Here is a 22765-nt window from a genome sequence, read left to right as displayed (position 1 = left end):
ACTGAAGAAATTTTTTTTATTTTTCTTCCCCCTGCATTATATGATGACATAACATGTTCCTCAAAACTGTAAACATCATGGAAAACACTAAATTACTTTGTTGGACATAAATATTCTCTGTTATTGTTGAATTTTGTCTGACTTTTTAAACTTTTGGTTTGCAGTTATATTAACTGTGCTAACCAGAGATTGTTCCATGCGATATCTTTTTTTGCTTTCTTTTCCTTAAACATTAATAAAGTGCTGCTTCTTTGCTAGAAATCACCTGGAGAAGTACAAGCTATTTAGTATGTTAAATGCTGGTTGATAGGAGAGAATGTAGCCAAACCTTCTTGGCAGTAAAAGCCTGCGTAATCACTTTCAGTTCCAATAAAAGTTTCTTCTTACTCAGTTGCAAAATTAGCATGTAATTTTAAGAAATATGATTGTGGGAGAAGTTAACTGAACTGATGTGTGTCCTGAGAGCAGAGGTTAAGGGAACCAGTGCAGAGACAGCCATTAGTATCATGAACTTACATGGAAATGCCCCCACTGTTACCTGGGTAGAACTCAAAACTGCTCAAATGGTGCAGAGGAGTGAGTGCCAAGGGAAAGACTAGGTTACAATGAAATTCTCTTCCCTTCTTGGCAGCCATCATTAAAAATAAGTGTAATAAGTAAATCTGCAGCCTGAGCAGTCCTTAAGCAGGGATGCAAACAAATGTTCTGTTCTTTCTTTCTTACTGAATTGGCTATAAGATCTCAGGAGCAAAGCTGTCACTTGAGAATATATTTTAGGTGTTTCCTTTGCAGTTAGATAGCAGAGTTAATTTGTGATCCTGATTCATGGTTATGGTGGATTTTTTTTTTAGTTTTTTATACTGTGTGTATTTTTTGTAACAGTATAGCACATGGCAGCCATCTGCAACTCAGGCTTGTACTGGAATAGTTAGGTTATATTTTTCGTGGTGTTACCTTATTTTAAAATCGTTGGATTCTTCTTTGGAAGATATATACAAGATGTTCATGATGTATACAGGATGTCTGCAATTTAAATCACAGAATGCTCAAAGATTCCATGCAGAGGCAGTCCCTTGCTGAGGGCATACTCTATTTGACTATAGCAGTACAGGTAGAGGTCAGAGATTTCGAGCTGCAAGCTTAGACGTGAATTGTTAGAAAAACAGAAGTCCATTATTTTAAATAATGAGAAGGGAAGGCATGACAGATATTGCTCCCCTTTAAATTAAGCTGGCATTTTTTTTTTTAAATGAACTGGAGGTATCTGTGGGTGCAGCAGCGTGAGGGGGATAAATCTGCAAAAAGAACAGGGAGTAAAAGAGTAAAGGGCAGAGAGAGCTCTCTCTTTGTGTGCAGATCATTACTAATCTTTTTGTCTTTTGTTCAATTGTTTCAGAACTGATAGATATCACATGTACCTTGCTGCTGCTGAACCCTGACTTCACCACTGCTTGGAATGTGAGGTATGTTGCACTCAGCAAATGATATCAGAAAGACCTGGGCCTTCTGTTGGAGTCAGATGTTAGCTTTAAGTGGTAGTTAGTGGCACAACTAGAGACACAGCTAGAGCATTCAATTTAAGCATTGCAGAAGGAATGTTAAAAAGCTCTTTTATCTGTATTCCTTGCAGACAGTTTCAGACTGGTTTTTTTTTTTCTTTTTTTTCCTTTTTTTTTTCCTTTTTTTTTGTTTTTATTTCTGTTTTTCCTTTTTTTGTTTTTCTGTAGTGCAGGCTAAAGATTACACTGCGTATGAAGGGACATGTTTGGCCCACTTTTTGTGAGGATGTAAGTCCCATAGAACTGCAACTCCTCTCAGTTAAGGAAGGCTGATTGTAACCTGCAGATGGGCATATCCTTTTTGCTGAATCACATGGGGCCCAACTGCTCTGTCTCTTCACAGTTACAATTTTACCCCTATTATATATTATAATATATATATTAATATTATACTTGAGTCCTTTTGAGATCACAGTTTAGCTTGTTGCCATTATCAGTGCAGCTCACTGAAGCTGAATAGCCCTCAGTAGATAGACTGCAAGGGAAGGGAAGGAAGGCTGGTATCATTTGTTTTTCACACATTTCTCCCCACTCTGCTTCATGAGTGGGGAGGGAATTAGATTCCCCACCACTGATCCTGCTGCAGTACCTGTCCAAGGGTCATGGAGGACGAGCAGGAATTTAACTCCTTGCTGTCAATAGAGCCTGAAAGCAGCAGTTCTTTCCAATGCTGTAATGTAATTTGATCATTTTTGTGTATGTCTCAGAGGTGGGGGATATTCTCTTTCAGTTGCTTAGGTAAGACTGGAGACAGTCTTAAAGGAATAGAAGGACTGGAGGACTGACAAAAAAATGTTGTGTTTGTGGCTAGGAGAGCTTTCATTAAAACTAAGATTTTTGTAGTTTAGATGCATTATTGCAGTAGGAAAAGTTTACAAAATGACCTAGACAGGTAATGGCTTTGCAAAGCTGTCAGCCCTAGATATGGCAGATTTGGCTTTTTTTTTTTTTTTTTTTTTTTTTTTTTTTTTTTTTTTTTCTTCTCTCTTCTTTTCTTTTTTCTTTTTTTTCCACTGGTGGTGAAGTTCTGAAGGATTCTGCAGTGATCTGTATCTTTCTAGCATCTCAGGTACCAGAAAGGAGGATAAAAATTATAGCAAAGGACTTGCTGTCATCAAAATGTATAGGTTGAGTAGCTTTCAAGTGGTAAAATGGAATTAAGAGGATTTGTAAGTAATACAGGTACTACAATAACGTAATCTTGTCGTTGTTAAAACTGAATCCGGGTTTTTGTCGTAGGTTTTGTGGAAAAAAAACTTAATGAAAATGCATTGATCGTTATCAGTCTGCCTTTTCTTCTGCCTGAGAGCTGAAAGAATTTGATGTTATGTACATAAGAAGAGCAGTTCAAAGTTGTGAGTGGAATAAAAAATGTTAAGGAACATGGATGAGGATTGTTTTCTCTTATGATGTTGATGGTTTACTGAAGTGTACAAATTGCTCCCCACATTCTTGGCCATTGATCTGCTTGGTGGTCTGTCCTTGAAGCTCCTTTTAGCGTTCAGAGAGAAGCTGCTGTTCTTCCAGCAGTCAGTCAGTCAGCAGCTGTGGAGTTTCCTACTGAGCCTGCTCTAACCAAGGGACAGCTTTGCTGAATCTGGCCCTGCATTGCTTTAGGCTTCTGCTGGGAGTTTGCTCTTTTCTAGAAGAGTAGGCACTTCACTGGCACAGTGTTTCAGCTTCTGTCCAGTGGAATTCCTGCTTCAGTAAATTACAGGTCATGCTACCCAGACCAGGAGGCATATACAGTCACAGAGGACAACCATGAGTTCTGCACAGATGCTGGAGGTAAATCCTTACTCTGAGCTAATATAAAGTGGAATATTATTGTGTGGGACTTACACTCCACCTGCAGAACTTGATGAATCTGCTGGCGGATGGCTGTATCTTATCTTGCTCAGAGGATGTTTACTGCACCAGATTTGTCTTATCTTCTGTGCACACAAATTCACTGCATTATTTTAAGGGAAAAAAAACATCAGAAACTGTCAACAGACTAAAAAATAAAAATCGTAGTAGTTATTTACTGAATAGCAGCCCTGCACATTTGGATTGTTTCCTGTAGCATTTAGTTACTCTTTTATTTTAGGTTGGAATAATCTCTTTTTTTCCAATGTTGAATTCCCTACTGAGAGCTTCAGAGAGTGTGATTGACTCAATAGCACTGAACATGAAGATACAGGACTTAGCAGAGCAAGAACACTGTGGAGGTGTGGAAAGCAAATGAGCTTTTCAGTTCAGCTGATAATCATAAAAAAGGTCATATCTGGTTAATTAAGCACAGGAGAACATAAAACTTCAAATGTGTTACCTACTAGGAAGAGGTAGATATTATACCTTGACTTTGGAGCTGCTCTGAACAATTATAATATGCTTGCATAAATGTGTCATTTATTTTAATCAGAAGTGTCTGGGAAGCCAGAGAAGGGCAGATGCTGAGCATGAGAACTGAGCAAGAGCTAAATTGTGTGGTATAGGAAGACGTGTGAAAGAACAGGAGATGTGTGACTTTGTAGAACTCAGAGGGAAATCTTTGTTATACTGAATGGGCAACAGGATATCTAGTTTTTAAGCATAGTTTCAGTTACCCTGTGTTTTTAGAAGCTGAAAAATCTCCCAAGCTGAATTGACCAAAATCTTTATGTAGGTGGTTAAAAAGGAATTTTCATAGGTGTTTTTGTTTTGTTCCATCAACGTACAGTTGATGGAAAGTCAAAAGACATGGGGACTTTTGACAAGGCACTGAAAATTCAAAGTTTTTCCTGTCGGGTATCAATGATTTCAAGGATGTCAGCAAAACTGTGACAGATCAAAATTATTTCATATTCTTTTTTTATGAGAGCTAGAATTCTGAAGGCTGAAAATTTATGTGGTCCACCTGGCAAAAAAAGTTTAAAAAGAGCTAAAAATTATAAGTTCCGAGCTGGATGTTTTCTGAAAGACCTTGAAAGGTTTTATTTGGGTCTGTATGATACTTTAGTCACACTTATGATTGAAGTCCCTTACTTGTGAATAGGAGTACCTCTCATTTGAAAGTCAATGAAACTAAAACCTGCTCTTCTGCTACAGCAGTCAAATTTAGTCTTGCCTGTAATGTTCCTCAACTTCTGTAAAAGTTAAGTTTACTTTAAGCTTACTTTAAGTTTACTTAAGTTTACTTTACTTAAGGCTAAATATGTGTGAGCCTACTTACTTGTAGTTAATGCTTTAATATATGAAGAGCAGTTCTTTCACCAAAAGTTTAGGGTTTGGGAGGTAGTTGGCCTGGTAAACTAACTGTTCGTTAAATATGTAGATGCATTTGTTCTGAATGATAGTCTATCTAGGCTGCTTTTCATTGTCTATGTGGAAAATTACTTTCACCAAAATGTTACCTTTTGCATTGCAGTAATAGGGCAACTATTCCACCTTTCTCCAGTGTTGACATTCTCTAAATCTTTCTCTTTTCTCTTGCCAAAGTCAGCACACTGGCTCCAAATAGTCTGGTCAGTCTGCTTCTCCTGGCTGGTGTACCTGGATTTGCTCTTGAGCAGCTGCTAAAAGAATCCAGTCTGAAGCATGCTGGACTTTAATTCAAGTAAAAACAAACTTCCCAGATTCTGATCTCTGCAAACAGTCTGTACTGGCTTAACTAGGAACAGAAATTACTTCACCGGAGGCAAAACTTCTTTAAGGATTTGTTGACCTAGCTGTTCAGTAGCAATAAAAGGGCTTAGGCTCTTGTGTCTTGATGTCTCTCTTGTGTCTCTCTATTTTCTAGAATCTGAAATAACAGGTTGCTTGCTGTTGCTTGCCACCATTGGCTTCTGACTGTGGGTATACAGTATAATTGAAGCAACACAAATGTAGCTACCAGGTGGAGTCAGTTTCCTACTGAAATCTTCCAGAACAGACAGAAAATTAAAATACGTGCATACAGTAAAGGAATGTGTCCATTTCTGTGTTAGCCATAACTTCAGAATCACATTATGTGTTCTGTGTCAGACTGCAAAGAACTTTCGCCTTCCTACTGGATTGCAGCTTTTTTCAGGGTGTATTTCTTCCCTGTCCCCTTTTCCGTCTCCTCCCCCTCCCTTTTGTTTTTTCTGTATCTTCACTTTGCTCTGTATCAGAGATACTTTGGAAAAAGGGTTACATTGGATGAACCTTCAGTCTTGTTAGGGCAAAATCTTGTATACTTTTAAACCAAAAGTTGTTTTACAAGTAAGTAAATGTAATGGTTTCAGTGTTTCTGTTAAGTTTGGAACACATTATAAACATAGATATATTTCACACCTCTTCCTAAATCTGTGGTACTGTATCTTGAGCCATATTTAAAAACTAAAAATAAATGTGTGCTGTGAAGGGAGTCTGTGTGTAGAAGTAACTTTTCAGATGTACAAAATCATCTAAAGGCTTAATTTCAAGAAGAAATGTTTAGTCATATATGGGACCCTATTGGCATGCCCTGTTGCAAAGACAAAAAAAAAAAGCTGCTTTGTGATTAAGGTGCTTTCCGAGAGTGCAGAAAAAAGCAACATTATTTTCAACAGGCATTACATGTAGCCCAAATTCCTTGGCTTTCTGGCTAGTAACAGAAAATGTGATGGAGAGCCACATACAAATATAGTTGACTCAGTAATTTCGTGGCCATCTGGGGAGTCAATGGGTTGTTTGTGTTCAGATTAAGATAATGCTCTTTGATCTGGTTTTGGTTTTCTTTTTTTTTTGGCCTTGTTGAATAGGGTGCACATATGTATAGCATGAGTGGAATGGGTTAATTCACCAAAGATGTTTCAAACATCTTGTAGTTAGGCAGTGAAGTTCTATTATGATACCAAGGAAATGCCATGCTATTTGTTACTGGGAATGTGTTCTATTTTCAGGTTACTTCTTTTATTCATACCAATCTATTTTATCTTTTGTAGGAAAGAATTAATACTGTCTGGCACTTTAAATCCACTTAAAGATTTGCATCTTGGAAAACTGGCACTAACAAAGTTTCCAAAGAGTCCAGAAACATGGATTCATAGGTTTGTTTCCCTTGCTTTATATTAAATCCCTGTTTTTCCTACTTTTTTTTTTTTTTTTTCCTGTGCTTGGGTTAAGCAGTGCCATAGATGAAGCAGGAGATATAGAAATATAGCTGATTCTTTGAGTCAATCATTGTAAAATACTGTGCTTTGGCTTTTGAAAATACCTGTCCATATTTTACATTTAGAATTAAAATAATACACATTTTTGTAGTATATTTTTTATTTGTGGTGATATAAATTTTCTTAGACATTTATCACATTTGTGGCAACTAAAATTCTCAGAGTGAGTGTTCTGATTCTGTCTTTAGTAAGCCTTTAAGTATCATGGGGTTTTCTCTCTTTCATCTTACTACTGTGTTACTTATCTATAGACATTACAGTAAGACAAGAATCTGTAAAACCTAATCTTTATTACCAAACTTGGGTTCTTTTCCATTTGAATACTGGTCTTTTTGGTTTGATGAATTTATTTGTATACTTTCTAACTTAAGCAATATAATTAAATCACCACTACTAATTATTAAAATAATAAAGCACTTTAAAAAAAAATAACTCCAGGATGAATCAAATGCATAAAGCTGACTATCTCAGCAGGACTGAGTGTACATACAATGCCTGTAGCACAGCAAAGTAAAGCATAGATCTATTGCTCAACTTTGTTTAAAAAAAAAAAAAGAATAAAAAAAATCTTAGTATGTGCATGATTTTTTTTCGTTACATGTTTTTCACAGGATAACTCATTTTTTTTTAGACATCCATAAGGAGATTTTTTTGTAACACATTAGAAGCTAGTTCACAATACCTGCATTTCACATGCCCACCTGTCCAGCATTAGGAAAACCATGAAGTTGAAATCCCACAAGGGGGTTCATACTCTATCAAAACTGTAAATAAAGCTTCAGTCATCCTGAACACACACATTTTTAGAAGAGGGAGTTACTGGTAACTCTTCTGTGTTGAATGCATGAGCTTAAAATTCTCAGTTAACCTAAGTTGTAAGAAATACAGCACTCCTAGACATTTAACTTATAAGCATCTACTTGATTTCTGTTAATTCCTTGCTTAGCAGGGTTAATGAAATAGTACTTTTCTTCCGTTAAAGGAATAACTCTACTCATATAGCTTTGCCTAGACATACTTAGAATTTCCCATTTCTTGCAGATCTGATTGAAGTAAAAAAATACTACATGGTGATGTTTGGATCAAAGATATTTTTAAGAAGCAAAAATTAAGTCTTAAAAATTGCTACATTTCATAAAATCAAGTTATACAACTGTCAAAGATCATGATTTCTTTGGCTGTACATCATTAGTTAGAACAAATTATATAAAGGAAGTTAGTGTATGAACAGTAGCTTCAGACCACTTCTTGTTATTTCTGCTGAGAAATGGAGTCAATTTAAAAGCTACATTATCATAAATTGTCTTTAATGTTGTCTTTTAAAGGTTTAAGCTTTTAAATCTGTTACATATATCAGAGAAAAAGACACAATGTAAATTAAAAAATGCTAGTGGACAAGAATATTATGCTTTCAAATGTGAGAAAAAGCAAATGTTTTTAACAGTGGTTGGCTTAACTAGTTTTTATTTATGCTATTTTTTATATTAATTGCATAATAGAATTGTTTTTTAAAAGAAAAAAAATTCATTATTTTTGTTTTATTTATTGACTTCTTTTAGCCAGCATTTCTGAAAGTAGCAATTAGTTTTGAAACAGGTGTGAACCAGTAAAAAAACAAAAAATCTGTGTCACAGCCCAGAGGATGGCCAGCTTCCCAAAGCGTTCCACACTGTTCCACAGTTCTCTTGACACATGCTGCTGTGTGGCCCACATCTGTGGCCCATTCTTTAAAACTTTTTTATGTAGGATCTGCAGATGCACATTTTCCGCAGCATGGAGACATGTCTCAAAATACTTACCTAAAAATATAACTAAGATACTTTCGAAGTCTGGCCAAAGTAAAATTAAACGTTCATGTAGGTATTTCTGCTTACCTTGGTGACTTCAAGTCAAATATGTATAATTCAGCAGTAAAAATATTTGTTTTGGTTTTACCTATAGCCTCAGAGACTGTAAGTCTTTTGCACGTTATTTCTGCTGGTGATGCACAGAAATTACTCTGTCTCACTCTGTGCATTACTGACAGATGTAAAAAATACAAAGTTAATTTTTATCTTGAATCACTTTTTAGTTTAATTTTGGATTCTTGAATTTAGTGCCTTACAAATCTGAAAGAGAAGATTTCTAGAAATCTCAGAACACAGTTCTTGAGTTTTTTTCATAAGTTTGCTCTTTCCTTCTGTTTCCTTGTAATATGCTGTCAATATCTATGAGCACTTACAATGAGTGAACAAAGAAGTACGGTTGGAGTTAAATTATTTTGGAGTGTTATCATGAAGTCATAGTTTTTGGTATAGGAATTCAGATGGTTATGTTTACTACTTACTCATCATCTAGTTACAGTGTAGTTCAGATAATTGAAATACCAGAAAGGTTTGATTGATCTATATAAATTAAAAGGGTTTTTTTTTTCTTAAAACTGCTCACTCACCATCAACTCTGTACATCGTTTTACCAGACGATGGGTGCTGCAACAACTGATTCAGGAAAACTCATTGCCCAGTCTTGTGACTAAAGGAAACTTGGGAGCAGCACCTGTGGAGAGAATTCACCAGCTAGTGCAGGAGGAAATGGATGTCTGCTCTGAAGCTGCTGGGAGATATCCAAGCAACTACAATGCCTGGTCCCATCGCATCTGGGTTTTACAGCATTTGGGAAAGCTGACTGCCAAGGTATAATAAAATAGTAAATAAAGTATTTAAATTTCCTTGTCTGAAAAAGTTAAAAAAATAAAAAATACTGGTTTGCCAAGCAGATCCCATGACATGAATGAAGAATAAAGCATTAAGTTAGCACAGATAGATAAGAGCATTTTAAAAAAACAGGTGAACTATTTCAGTGAGTATGTCTGCTTTTTTCTTGTCAGTGTATGCAGGTTCTGCTCAGCAGAAAGAACAGATTTTCTTTCCCATGTATAATGCTCTGTTTATCTGTTGGTATTGAGTGTTAATGAACTTGTGGCAGGAAGAAAAATGCAACGGTGTGGGATGAAATAAAACAGGGGCAACTGAAAATAATTCCTAAAGTACTAATCTTGAAATTCCCAATGGTGCAAAAGATAATATATGACATAGTATTTTGATAATATAATGAAATGTCTTGTTTTGATAACCATATTCAGCTTATCTGTGGTCTTAGAACATTGAAGGATTAAGTAGAGACAGTGGGAATTCCAAAGAAAGCATAGTAGTGTTTATAAGTAGTTTCTTAGTTCCAACATTGTCTTTCTACAGCATCTTATGGTTGGTCAGGGAGAGTGTAAGGTAGAGTGCAAACCCAGAGGTTAAGACAGAGATCACTGAGTGGTTATGTCGTGTACTGGGGCAGGACTCTGGTTCCATGATAGGGAGGAGAGATGTTTTCCTGTCATTTCATCTTTGAAGACAGATTCACAGAAGAATGATAAAGGGCTTGTGCTATTTGTTGTAGAAATGGAGAAAACTGGCGTGGTAAGTAAGAACCTATGTTGGAATTCAGGTGTTAGCTGGCTAACACCTCTGGTTTTTGAAGCATCTGCTGTTACTCTGGTGTTCCTAGGGGCAAGGCTTGTTTTTTTGTAGATCTGAAAAGGTTTAATGACAGTCACTGTTGCTTTCTAAAAGAGGGTTTCTAGTTCAGGTGAGGAGTGATGCTGGGAATCTTTCTGTTTGCTTTGTGCAGAGAGTTAAATGCATAATCACCATGGCCATCTGTAACTTTGCAGCTTACAAACAAATAAAGTAAAGGAATCATATCATTCCAAGTTCTAAGTTGGTCATAGTATGAGTAGCAGTATCAGTTTCAGATGAATAAAGATGAGTCTGACTTTTCTGATGTAGCCCTTGAGCCAACCAACATTAGTTGGTTTTAATAGGCTTTTAAATTTTAATGTTCATAAATTTAAAATAGTAAGATCAATTCTGCTGAGAAGAGAGAAGCTGATCTTGTGGTTTAAAGTGAAGAACTGGAGATGAGGACCTTTAGTCCCCTTAAGAATCCTCTGTGAGCTGTTATTTAATAGTGCCCTTCAGTTTACTGGTCTGTAATAGGAACCAGTTTACTGGTCTGTGATAAGATGATGTTGGTATGTTGTGTTGAGTATCTTGGGTAGAAGGCACCATTCACCGTGTCTCTATTTGCTCTAATAACTCTTAGAACACATGCACCACAAACGGTATATAGCTAACCCTGCATAATTCTGCAGTTTTCTTTGTGGGAGGCTGTGCCTCTTGTTCTGAAGGAGAAAAAAGGAAGAGGTGCCTGTGAAAGTTGGTTTGCATCAACCATTCACATTAAGTGAAGTCAGTATCTTAGAAAAATAAATCAAAAGCAAGAATATACCATTTAGGTTGTATCCAAAGTCTCTAAAAGTAAATTAAAAAGGTAGGTTTGATCTCTTTGGCGAGTTTAAGCTCCTAGGGAGGAGCAATGTGAGGAAAGAGATTAAAGCCCTTAAAAAAACACAACGATCAGTTCTAATCGAGAAAGTAAGATAAAAGAAGATTTTTCCAGTAGCCAAACTTTCCTGTCTTCCTTGAAGTAAATTTTGAAGGTTTAAAACCTTACAGAATTAAGTTAAATATTCATAGATGCAAGCAGTGCTACAAATACAGCTGTACTGTATTTAACAAATTTATTGTGAAAGCCTTTCTGGGAGTTCACTAATTATCAAGTCAAGCAATTCCATAATGGACGTACAGTTTTGTTAGCCACAGGCTCTAGGCCACAGAACATAATGTTAGTGGTTGACATTTTTTCCCTGGAAAATGAAAAAATTAATGTATAAACTACTTTAAATATTTTTTAAGCAACTCACCCACCCTCTGACACCCATAATACTGAGCAAAAGTTAAAATACATCTAACTAATATCCATGTAGTTTGGTGTACCCTTTATCTCTGCCTTCCCTAAATAGTCTTTATCCCTAACCATTCTGATATTGTCAAAACACTGCTGATTTCTTATCATAAGTGGTTTGGGGTTTTTTTTCCCCCCCTTCACCCTGTGGGAAGGTTGCTGAGACAACTGCCTTTTTTGAGTTTGGAGAAAGCATAATTTCTGTTGTGCAGGCATGCTAAGAAGCTTGTCAGCACACAATAGAAAAGGCTCAGTGATCTAATGTTTCTGACTGTGTTCTTAAACCATTACAACAGTGGCAGAAGTCTGCACAGGAGAGATTAGCTTAATACAGAAGAGAGTAGTCATAAATTCCTCCTTTATACTGGTAGATAGCTGTTGCTGCTTTTTGTTTCAGGTTCTCCTTGATGAACTTTCATCCACTAAATACTGGGTGTCCATGCATGTCTCAGACCACAGTGGATTTCATTACCGCCAGTTCTTACTCAAGTCCTTGATAGGCAGAACTATGACTGACAATAATGTATTGGTACAAAATCAAATGGTAAATGAGCAAAACCCTAGCCATTCAAAGGAGGAGAGTGCAGGAGCAGAAGCTGGCTGCATGGAGGAGCAGAGTGTGGATCTCCCCCGCCATTTAGAGGAAGAGCTGGAGCTCTGCACTGAACTGATTGATACTTACCCAGGGCATGAAACCTTGTGGTGTCATAGGTAAGAGAACCTGGTCAAAAGAGTGTGGGTTGTTCTTTGCTTGATGTTTTCAGACAAATTATGATTTTAAAAGGTAGCACTCAATAAAAGATTTCTAAGCTGCCATATCTTAAGGCTTTGGAAAACATTAAGGAGCATAATCAGAGCTATTGAATGGGAAATTTGATTTGGCTTAAATATCTTGTTGTCACTAACTCTACTTGTCCCTGTAGTTTGCACTAGAGGCACCAGACACTGTTAATGAGCCTCCTCACATTTTAAGTGTTTGAGGGGCAAAAGACAGGCAGAAGGTGGATCAGCTGCAGAAGACCTCTGCTTTGCTTAGCTGGGTATATGTGCCTGATAAGTAACAGCAGATTTTCCAGAGTGAAACTGAACCCCTTTTTGCAGTGACAAGAAATATTTTGTGTCTTTGGGGGAATCTGGTGGGAATGGCAAATAAACTGAGGCAGTTGAGCAGTAACAGCATATTATCTTCAGTACGTAACTTTTTAATTTCTTTTTTTTCTTCCTTCCTTTTCCTCTGAAGAAGGCGTGTGTTCTACCTTCAGCACCACCTAAGCGACAGACTTCCTCTTCTGAGTGTGGTAATACCATCTGTGGACAGCAGTGATGAAATTCAGAATAATTCCCGCTGCAGTCCTGCGACAAGTCACGTGGCACAAGCTATGGATGTTGATGGTTTGAATGAATCCAGCAGCAAACAAGGTTATACCCAAGAAACAAAACGCCTGAAGCGGGCTCCCATGCAGGACTCTCTTGGTCTAGAAATGGAATACCAGTTCATTGATAAAGTATTATCAACTTGCAGGGATGCTGACCAAGCTAGGTTTGCTACTGCTTATAGGAAATGGTTAGTTACTTTTTTAAGTCAGTGAAGGAAGCATTTAAAGCCTTCAGGATTTTTCTTTCAGTGCAATATTCTATTTTCGGACACAAATGCATGTCTTGGTTGCAAGTGTTAGCTAACCTGTGTTTCTCACTCTTCTATTGGTCAGTTCTAAAGTTCATATTTAGGGTAGAATTCTGTCACTTTATTTATTAAAGAACTGGTGTATCTTTGTATTACTCAAATGCAGCTTGTTCTTCAGTCTTTTTAAGAAATCACTGCGTCAGTTTTCTACCATGCCATTTTCTTGTTTCTCAACTTCTGCACTAAGGTGGGCTTTGAATCAGCAAAAGAAAAAAAGAAAAAAAAAAAAAAAGTAAGTATGAAATGCTTTTGAAACAGTGTCTGTTTTGAAAGAGCATCTGGAAAAAGAATAGGGGGATCTGTCAGTATCAACTAAACTTGTTTGGAGGTTGTACCTCTTTATTATAGTGGCATCCTGATAATACCTAATTGGATTCAGACTATATTCAGTGTGTGCTACTACTTTTGCATTTGCAACCACTGGTAGAACAACAGACTGCAGTGTTTCTTTCTCAAGGCTCCAGTAACAGTATTGGAGCCAGACCTTTTACTGTTGTAGCTGGGTTTGTTCATGTATTAGTTGCCATATGGGTTTGATAGGAAAGTTTATGAAGTTAACAGCCTGAGAAGCAGATGCAGGAAGATGTGACAGAGAATAGTTCAAACACACGCGTTCACACTCACAGTCAGAGATACAGCTGGAAATACTTCTATTAGAACAGACTACTTTACCTTTATTTCCTACTAGTTATTTATTTATTTATTTATTTAATTTAAAAAATCCAGAATTAATGACACTTAATACACATTTCTGAATGTATTACATACACTGAAGAATCTCAGCCTGCTAAACCACACAGTGGTAACTTAACCAAGACCTTGCAAGTCCGATAGACGATTGGTTTAAAATTAATTCTTCTGACTGGTCATTAAAACTCACACAATTAAAAAAAACAAACAAAACCACAAAAGTCCCCCAAACAAACAAACAAACAAAAAACAACAGCAGAAGGCAGCTATCTCTTCACTTCTGTTCTATTGCAGAGCTTCAGTCTTCGGGGTTTTTTTCTTTCGAATTTTCCTTAAAAGCACTTCTGCAACCATACATCTCTGTTTACATAACTGTAATTTAAGGGAATTTAAAACACATTTATATTCCAGTGAAATTAAATGTGAATGGTTTATTTTGTCATTTCCTTAGAACTTGTCTATATAAGGGATTTTTTTACGTTAGTGGAATTGTACTGGTACAAAGACCCAGGGGATAAACATTGTACAACTGTAAAATGTTTGTACAATAGCAACTTTGCCTCTGTTCCAAACAGACTATTCACTGAGGGGATTAGATTTTCAAGCTAGAGTCTTTGCCAAAATTGCTGTATATTTCTCCTGCCCAAAGTGCCTCTTGACTGTGATAAGTTTGAAGCTGCTGTTTCTGTTGGGCAGAGAGCAACAGTGAGGGAGAAAAGAAACAGGTAACCTGCTCAAAAAGTATAATTTGGAAAGACATCAAAATGTGAAAATCCAGCAGTTCTAATTAATTTGATGGATGGTGGTTACTCTTGCATTTCAGAATTAAAATAGAGCACCTCTAGTCTTAGAGGGTATGTTCATAACTCATTTCAGGCACAGAGTAGCTATCAGACATTTCTAAACGTACACTCCTCTGTTTACAGTGTCTTAGGCTTGAGCAACTCCATGGCAAAGCTTTGACTAAATGGGCCTCCACACCTGCCTCTATGTAGCTAGGGACATAATACATGGCCATTTGTTTTGCGGTGCTCTGTGATCCTGTCTTGCTTTGTTGTAGTTGCAGAAGAACAAAAGGAATGTGTGAAGGAGGCATGGGAATGGCTTGAGAGGATTATTTTGTTGTAAGTTGTTGTCTCTGTGATCACTGGCAAATGGGTAGGTTCAGGTACAATCTGGGGTCTGAATTTAAGAACTTATCCAAGAACTTTTATCCCTTCCAGATGACCTGATGTTTTTTGAGTAGGAAATATGCATTAAAGGATGTGTAGTAGCCCAAGTCAGCTTCATCGACAATATACTATTAATGACTAGTATGAGCCTGGAAAGTGTGAATTCCATTGGCAATCTATTAAGGATTATGTTATTGGTTCTAGATTACTTAAACAGTAGCATAGTTCCATGATCTGTGTACCTTGGCAAAAATTACCTGTTCATGAGAAAAATAATAAGCAGCAGGAGCATGATAAATATTTCTTGAGCTATGGAAAGGAAGAGGTACCTCTTCGTGCACTGGAGTGATTGAAGTTTTTTAGATGAAAAGATTTTTATTAGAATTTGACTTGAAACTCATTATATATTTCTTACAGACTGTAAACTGTAGTTTTAATTGGATTTATTAGAGCTTGATTGAGGAAGTATTGTGCTATTGAATTTTACAACCTCCATCATAAACACTGGAAATCAAGGAACTGCAGTTCCTATTCGTGTCAACACACATTATGGACACTTACAGTAAGACAAAATGTGGTCCTGTGTAACTGAACGGAGTTGCATTGTATTTTCATGCTTGGAAGGTGCTTTAAGAGCACTAGGAATGGTGCTGATGTTTTTTAGTACTTTCACAAAACACTGATGGCTGTAACATGACTCTTAATTGTGGGTTTTTAAAGCCTAGTCCTGATGGAACTACTCCGATCTTTTTTCCTTAATCCAGTGAGAATAGTTATATTTAGAACTGTTTGCATACCAGACTCTGTCATACAGAAAACTAAGCAAGAAAAGTAACTTGAAACAAGTCTTATCTTCCCCTTAGAAAGAAATGCAAACAATAAATTGTCAAAATAGAGCTTTAATTTTTTCATGGTAACAATATAAGTTATATGAAAGAGAAAAGTGCAAAACTAAAGTACTCCAAGCTGTCAAGTGTCCTGAACTACATGAAATGATTGAAGAGGTACTTTCAACAAATTGCATTAAGCTCAAAACTGTGTGATGTTCTGGAACTGTGATCTTTGGGACATACCTGTCTAACCATTCAGTATTACTGCAGAGTCCCATCTGGGCACTACTTGAAAAAAAAAAAAAATGGCTTCAGGCCATTGGTATATGCATGCATCAATGTTACTGTGTACAGCTACCTAAGTAATGTTTTTCAGTTGTTCAGTGGTCAGTGGATTGTAATGCAGTCAATGAGCATTCTTGCAGAGAAAATGTCCAACAGAAGCTACAGAATACAAGGCTCCCACTCTCCTAAGTTCCTTCAGATGTACAATTAAATTCTGTATTATGTAAAATACGAAATATGTGAAAATGAAAACATTTTCAAAGCTCAGCATCTTTACTGCTTTTCTGTTGTAATATGTGTCATTTGAATGGAGGCAAATTCTTATTGTTCGCTGGAGTAGGCTTTGTAGAAATTTCTTAGTGCTAGAAAAAAATGGGGTTTGAGGAACAAATGTAATTGGAAACTACAGAAATTAGAATAGAAGGAATCACATTTTTAAAGGACTGAATTTGCTGCTGCTAAATATATTAACTTATTTCACCTGCATTTGGTTTATCTGGTGTGTTACAGTCACTGGAGCGACAAATGCAGCATAAAAGATAGCCACAATAACAAACACATATAAAGTTATTTTTGGAACATATTGCTGTAGCTATAAATTGTCCGTTTATACTGTTTGATTACATATGTTACACAGAACTTGTTTAAAGACAAATAAGCAAAGTGATAATATTGTGAAAAATCTTAGATTCTGCCTAATAATCGAAATTATAGCATTTCCAATTTTGTGTCAGTGCTGCTTAATTAGAATGTACAGCTAGTCTTTATGGACAGGAGTGAGGCTTTTTCCTAACTAATAATAATGAATTTTCAAAGAGTACCATATATTCCCGAGCAGAAACAAAGGTTTCAGAAAGACTTGTCTACATGGCAAGACCAAACAAGCATGCTTTTTCAGAATAACATGTAGTTAACTCTCTAGTAGTCAGGTTTTGTTCATTTATGTAAGTGGTGAGTCTTAAGAGACTTGGTGATTGCTTTTATGTATGATGTTGTTTGCTTAGCTTTGTTTTGCCTTTTGTGAGGGAAGAATAATGCTTAGTCTTTATTTCTAATTTTGTAGGAAGTGAATCATTGCACTTAAAATGTGGGGAAAAACACCCACTACTCCTGAGTTACGTCTTCTATAGCAATTTTGGAAAAAAAAAAGCAGTGGAGTAATGTAGATGTGACTTATAAATGCATGTTTAGCCTGTAATCATTTGGTGATGAGAAGTATTTACAATTAGATCTTATTGTTTTATTAATGTCAGATATATAGAAAAGAGGGTAACTCATCTGTTGTCAAATGCACTTAACATTCAGGTTAATTTCAAAAGTTTAGTGTCACTAAGATAATTTTCCTTTTTTTCCTGTATCCACAGAGGTGTTCTTCCTTCCCAATGTCTTTGTTCATCCAACTAGCAAAGAAGAATGTAGCAAAGTTTTGATGAGGTGGCCTCATTTCCTGTTTAGATAACTGACTACCTCCCTAAAAGTGCTCTGATTAATGTCCTTAAGTGGAGTTCATCAGGCTCAGGTTTTTTTTTAACCTCATGGTAGACCTACAGCCTCTTTCAGAGGTGAAAAGCAAGAGCTTTATCTGAAGCCATCTAGTTTCCCCAGGAGAGTTTAGAGGAAGACAGAAAAAAAATGGTCTTTAGTTAAAGTTGGGAAAACTAGAATTAGCATAAACTTTCATTAGTCTTTTTTTCTGAAGAAGCAATATACTGCTAAAATATGGAGGAAATATGTGCTTTCAGTAAATTCCTTATAAACAGCTAATGCTTTTGAATTATAGACCTGACACTTCTTAGTGGCTAGTACCTAGTGTGTAATGCTACTTCTCAGGGCATAGTCTATTGTAGTGAATTAGGGTGTTTTTACAGTTTATAATTATTGATTTAAAAAAAAAAAAAAAAAAAGGAAAAAAGGAAAAAAGAAAAAAACATAAAACAAAAAAACCCACAAAAAACAACAAGTGCTACACATGTTAGTAACTGGCTTTTAATCTTTTTTTGTCTGGCATAGTCTTTTATATCTACCCTTAAGCTAATATTGTAGCTAGTGATTCACATTAGACCTTACCATCTCATGTGCATTATATTGTAATTCTGTATCTTAAATTGATGTCTTGCAGGAAGCTTCTGACAGCTGCTGGGTTTATTTGATTTCCCTTGTGCTATTTAGTAGGACATTTAGTGTCTAACAGATCTTGGTTTTCATGGTGGTGAAGGTTTTTACAGTATCTGTGTTGATCTTACATGTAGTTTTTTTAAAGAAACCTTTTCACTATGAGGCTGAATGCTAGAATTGCAAAAGCTTTTAGTCAATCATAGATGGCAGATGTTTTCTGTACAATACAGCTATTCTGAAGAGTAGAACTCTTAATGAAACTAGTTTATTAAGCATCATTATCTACACTGTATGGAACCTGCTGTTAATTATGCTGTAGAGATGGAGGTAGGGAGAACGAATAGGTGCACGTTTTCTTTGCAGGACACTTTCTGAGCAGAACAGAGTTACAGTGAAATAAATTGCTTTAACTGGGTGAGGTATTCCTATACATCTGTTGTGCATAAAGTTATGAAATTGGTACATCATTAGTACAGTAAGATTTTTCTGAATGACTGCGTAGAATGAGTGTAGAAGTGTGGTTTTATTTAACAGAGTATACACTGTTATTAAAAAAAAAACCCACATAAATCATACAAGGTACCAGAGTGACTTTTTACAAGACAAAATATATTTATATTTACTGTGTTCATTCCCTTTTGCTCCAGTTCCAGTGGCTACATTTAAAACTGGGAAGTCATCTAGAAAAGTGTGCTTGGGGATGTAGTCTGTAGTTTAATTACATGTCTTAAATGGTTTTAAGTAGCATTAAGATCCAGTGTTATGACAGCACTACAGTATTTAAGTGAGCCATTAAACACTAATTTTGTGAAACTGTCTTGTCCATCAGAGTACTGTTCTGTGTAGGGCAAAATGTTTATTTTATCAAGATAAAGGAAAATACCTAATTGTCACAGCTTTCATTTTAGGTAGAAATACAGTTTGTTTTAAGCATAATATTTTGCAGTTTTTCTTTTTATTAAAACTTTTCAGATACATATTTGTGACCATTGTAAATTTTGTGTAAATTTACACTGCACGTGAATTAGATATATACAAGGTTCTGTAGCAGAAAGTATGAAAGTATGGCAGGACATTAAGACACTGGAAAGTAATGTGATACATGACCAGTGTTTTACAGGGCAGTGAATGTAAAGCACTAAGTTTGTTTTTCATGAGTTTTACTTTGTCAATGGATGAATTCTTCTCAGAGGGGGGTTGTTTTTTTGGTCATCAACAGGGAGCTAATCTGTGAATAAATGATCTATATTTATTCTCCCACAATAAGTGTGCATGTGTGCATGGTGGGTGGATGGATGGCAGAGCTGTATTTATGTGTAAAGTTCAATGTAAAAGGCAAAATCTCCCACGTAATTTCCTCTTCAGCATTTCAAATTACAGGCAGTTCTGCACAGCTAAAAAAAATTGCCTTCCACTGCATTCAGCTGCCACAGCTTCGACATCTTAAGAAAAAACACTTTACTTTTTGCAGAAATTTACAGTTTGACATGGAAAGAAAAATCCTAAAATAAAATTAAATACGACTGTCATTCAAAGACCAAAAGGTTTCTTGAAAAAAATCACCAGCTAATAATTATATTGTTATTTAGAGACAGGAAAATAGTGAATAGTTCAGTCAGAAAACATTCTGTTGGAAGTGGAAAACAAATGACTAAAACTAGCTTATTTTTCTAGAAAGATTGTGAAAGGCAGATAATTTTCATGAGATGCTATTTTCGTAATTCTAAGACTACAATCTGAAGCTTAGTAAGAAAACAGAGCTGATTCAGCTGCATCTGACAAAATCAAAGCCAGTAATTCAGACCTGTTACTGAGAAGCCAGTGTTTGATGCTAATTCATACTTCAGAGTTTGGTAACAATGTTTTAGACTCACTTAGGCAGTGACGCAGATTTCATTATAACTTAACACAACCAGTGTCCTACATGGGGACTGCCTTCTTCCAGGAGTCCTCCAGGAAGTAACAAATAGGAATATTTTGCATTAAGTTCTTTAGCATCACGGGAGACTGCGGAAAGTAAATCAAATGCAAACTAGCAACTGAAATTGGTCTTTGAATAAAAAGAACAAGCAGTCTTTTTGGTACGTTATTTTCATAATCTTCGTGTTCTTTTTATAAAAATGAATTACGTTAAAAAATATTGGCAAAGTTACTTTCAAGTTTGAATGGCTTCTGATTTTGAATTACTGCATTTGAGAGCCTCCGCCTAAAGGGCTCAGTTTATTTGAAAAAGCTAACACCTCTCCTCTCTCCTCCTAGACATTGTGATTTATTCCAAATGTTCCAAAATGAGCACTTAAAATCACAGGACATTACCAAAAATATTGCTCATAATCTTAAATGCAAAACTTAAAAAAAGCCAGGATATGTTCTGCTCATACAGGGTACTTTTCCTTTTATCTTACTCGCTGCTAGGACAGAAGGTAGAAAGAATTTGAGAGGAAGTGCTAAGTCGATATGTACAATCTTAGTTTACTTGATATGGGGGTCCATTAAAACAGAAACCTTAAGATCAAGCAAGTAATAAATCCTCCAGGGTCCCTGTGCAGAAATAATTTGCTGGATCTGGTAATTTCTTTCTGTTCTAAGTGCTTGATTTTTACATCTGTTAAAGTTAGTTCACTGACACTGGATCAGGCCATGCTGCCACTGCATGGTAGCTTTTACACTTTTAGTGTGATGGATTGTAAGTGATGTCTTTGTTTATTGTAATGGACATATTTATGGCTTCAAGGAACAAGGCATTAGGGTAGCATGTATTCCTTAGCACTGTGGCTGAGGAGAAACTGTTAGTGCTGTGGAATGTTACAGATTTTAAAGGGCAGCTAGAGAGAAATATGGGTATTACAGGATATCAATAATTAAGAAAGGTTTTTTCTCTTTATGTTCTCTTTTAATTTCTTTCTCTTTTTTATTTTTTTTCTGTTTCCTTTTGTATTTCTTCTTTTTATTTATCTTTCCTTCTCTTCCTCTTCTTTCTCCCCTCTCCCCCCCTTTTTCTTTTGTAGTGGAAAAAAGTTTCATACAATATACCTGTGTGCAAACTGAGGTAACACATTAGTTTGGGAACTATTGCATAAGAGTAGGTCAATGCTGGAGTTTTATGCCACATATTAAGGGTGAATGGTAGCCTTTTACATGCTATGTGGCAATTGATGAAATATTGAAGGGAGAAAGTCTTAACCAATAGTGAGTGACTTCAATTTTACTGTCCTCCAAGCGTGCTATATAAATTTTTGGTGGAACAATAAACTGCATCTTTGTCACCCTGTTGTCTCATAAATGCTTAGGTAGCAGTTAATTTTCTTTTTAAAATGCATCTGTTTAATGTTGATTTGAAATGTTCTACGATGATTTGTTGCTATCCAGTACTAGGTAATTTTCTCCATGCCTTTAGTCTGTCTTCACTGAAATCTAACCAGGTATAGATTTTGAATGTTATAAATAAGTTTTACTATGAAGGGCAGTTGAAATTCCACCATATAAACCATTTGGTTTTCTGACATGTAGTTAGAAACAAAGGGGGGTATCCTAGCACTGCTTTTCAGTTGTGCACACCAAGTTTTACCTTGTTTATCTCAAATATTTTGTTTTGCATGTTATTTAAACTTTTACATATCTTAGTAGGACAAAATATATTAAAAAACAAAACAAAAAAAAGTACCCCAGAGTCCTAACTTCTATGCAGATGTGTTCAGAAATATACAGGTACAATTTTAGTCGTGGTGGTTGGTAAATAGTTTTTTCACTTATTTATTAGCAGATTTGTTTTTATATGCATTAGTGGCAGAATGGACTAAGCACAGCTGTAGGTTATTGTATTTCTGTAGAATATGGAAAATAGTGTAAAAGCATTTTTGTTAAATGTTGGCAGTTTTAAAATAAACTTTTCATCTCCTTAAAAAAACTCTGTTTTCTCTGACAAAATATTTACCCCAGACTCCCAATTTTATTGTTTACCAACATATATCCTTCCTACCAAGTGTTGGTATCTTTCATAGACTTGAGTTAATACTGCAATAGATCTTCAGATGAAGTCATAAACTATTGTATATTTTAGGTATTTTACGGTGCATGACTGGAATCATAGATTCAGTAATTCTGAAGTTTACTTAAATGTGTCTTGGATTGTTTTGTCACCCTGGTGTCTTGATAAGGAGATACACTTGCAAAGTAACGAGCTTGTAACACATAGAAAAAGAAATTAAAAATGTGATGCTTCTGTATGGTCATTCTGTTCTACTTGCACTTTGTAATATTTTTTTGTTCTCTGGTATAGAGGTTAAAATCTTCCACTGTTTTCCACTTTTGGTAACTTTTTTTTGTCACCAGAGACTAATAAGCATATGAAGACCTCTAGAACTTGTTTGCTTGGTGCCAGAAGGCTGTGGTGGATTGCCTGGTTTCTCAGAGGTTTGGAGTACCTAGCAGTTTGCCTGCGGTCTGTTTGGTGTTGCTA

The 22765-nt window shown here is 35.9% G+C and overlaps 1 protein-coding gene across 1 annotated transcript in view; it reads left to right on the top strand.

Moving 5' to 3' along the window:
- The window catches only part of PTAR1 (protein prenyltransferase alpha subunit repeat containing 1), a 39259-nt gene extending 16721 nt beyond the window's left edge, over positions 1–22538 (top strand). The window contains exons 3-7 of the mRNA XM_071731926.1: positions 1397–1463; positions 6467–6571; positions 9153–9366; positions 11928–12241; positions 12771–22538. Of these exons, the coding sequence (XP_071588027.1) occupies positions 1397–1463; positions 6467–6571; positions 9153–9366; positions 11928–12241; positions 12771–13119 (1049 nt within the window). The 3' untranslated portion in view covers positions 13120–22538. The remainder of the gene's footprint in view (positions 1–1396; positions 1464–6466; positions 6572–9152; positions 9367–11927; positions 12242–12770) is intronic.
- The last annotated feature ends 227 nt before the right edge of the window (positions 22539–22765 follow it).

The sequence above is a fragment of the Heliangelus exortis genome, chromosome Z (assembly GCF_036169615.1).
Source record: "Heliangelus exortis chromosome Z, bHelExo1.hap1, whole genome shotgun sequence".
NCBI classification, from domain to species: domain Eukaryota; kingdom Metazoa; phylum Chordata; class Aves; order Apodiformes; family Trochilidae; genus Heliangelus; species Heliangelus exortis.
This window is presented reverse-complemented; position numbering and strand designations above follow the sequence as displayed.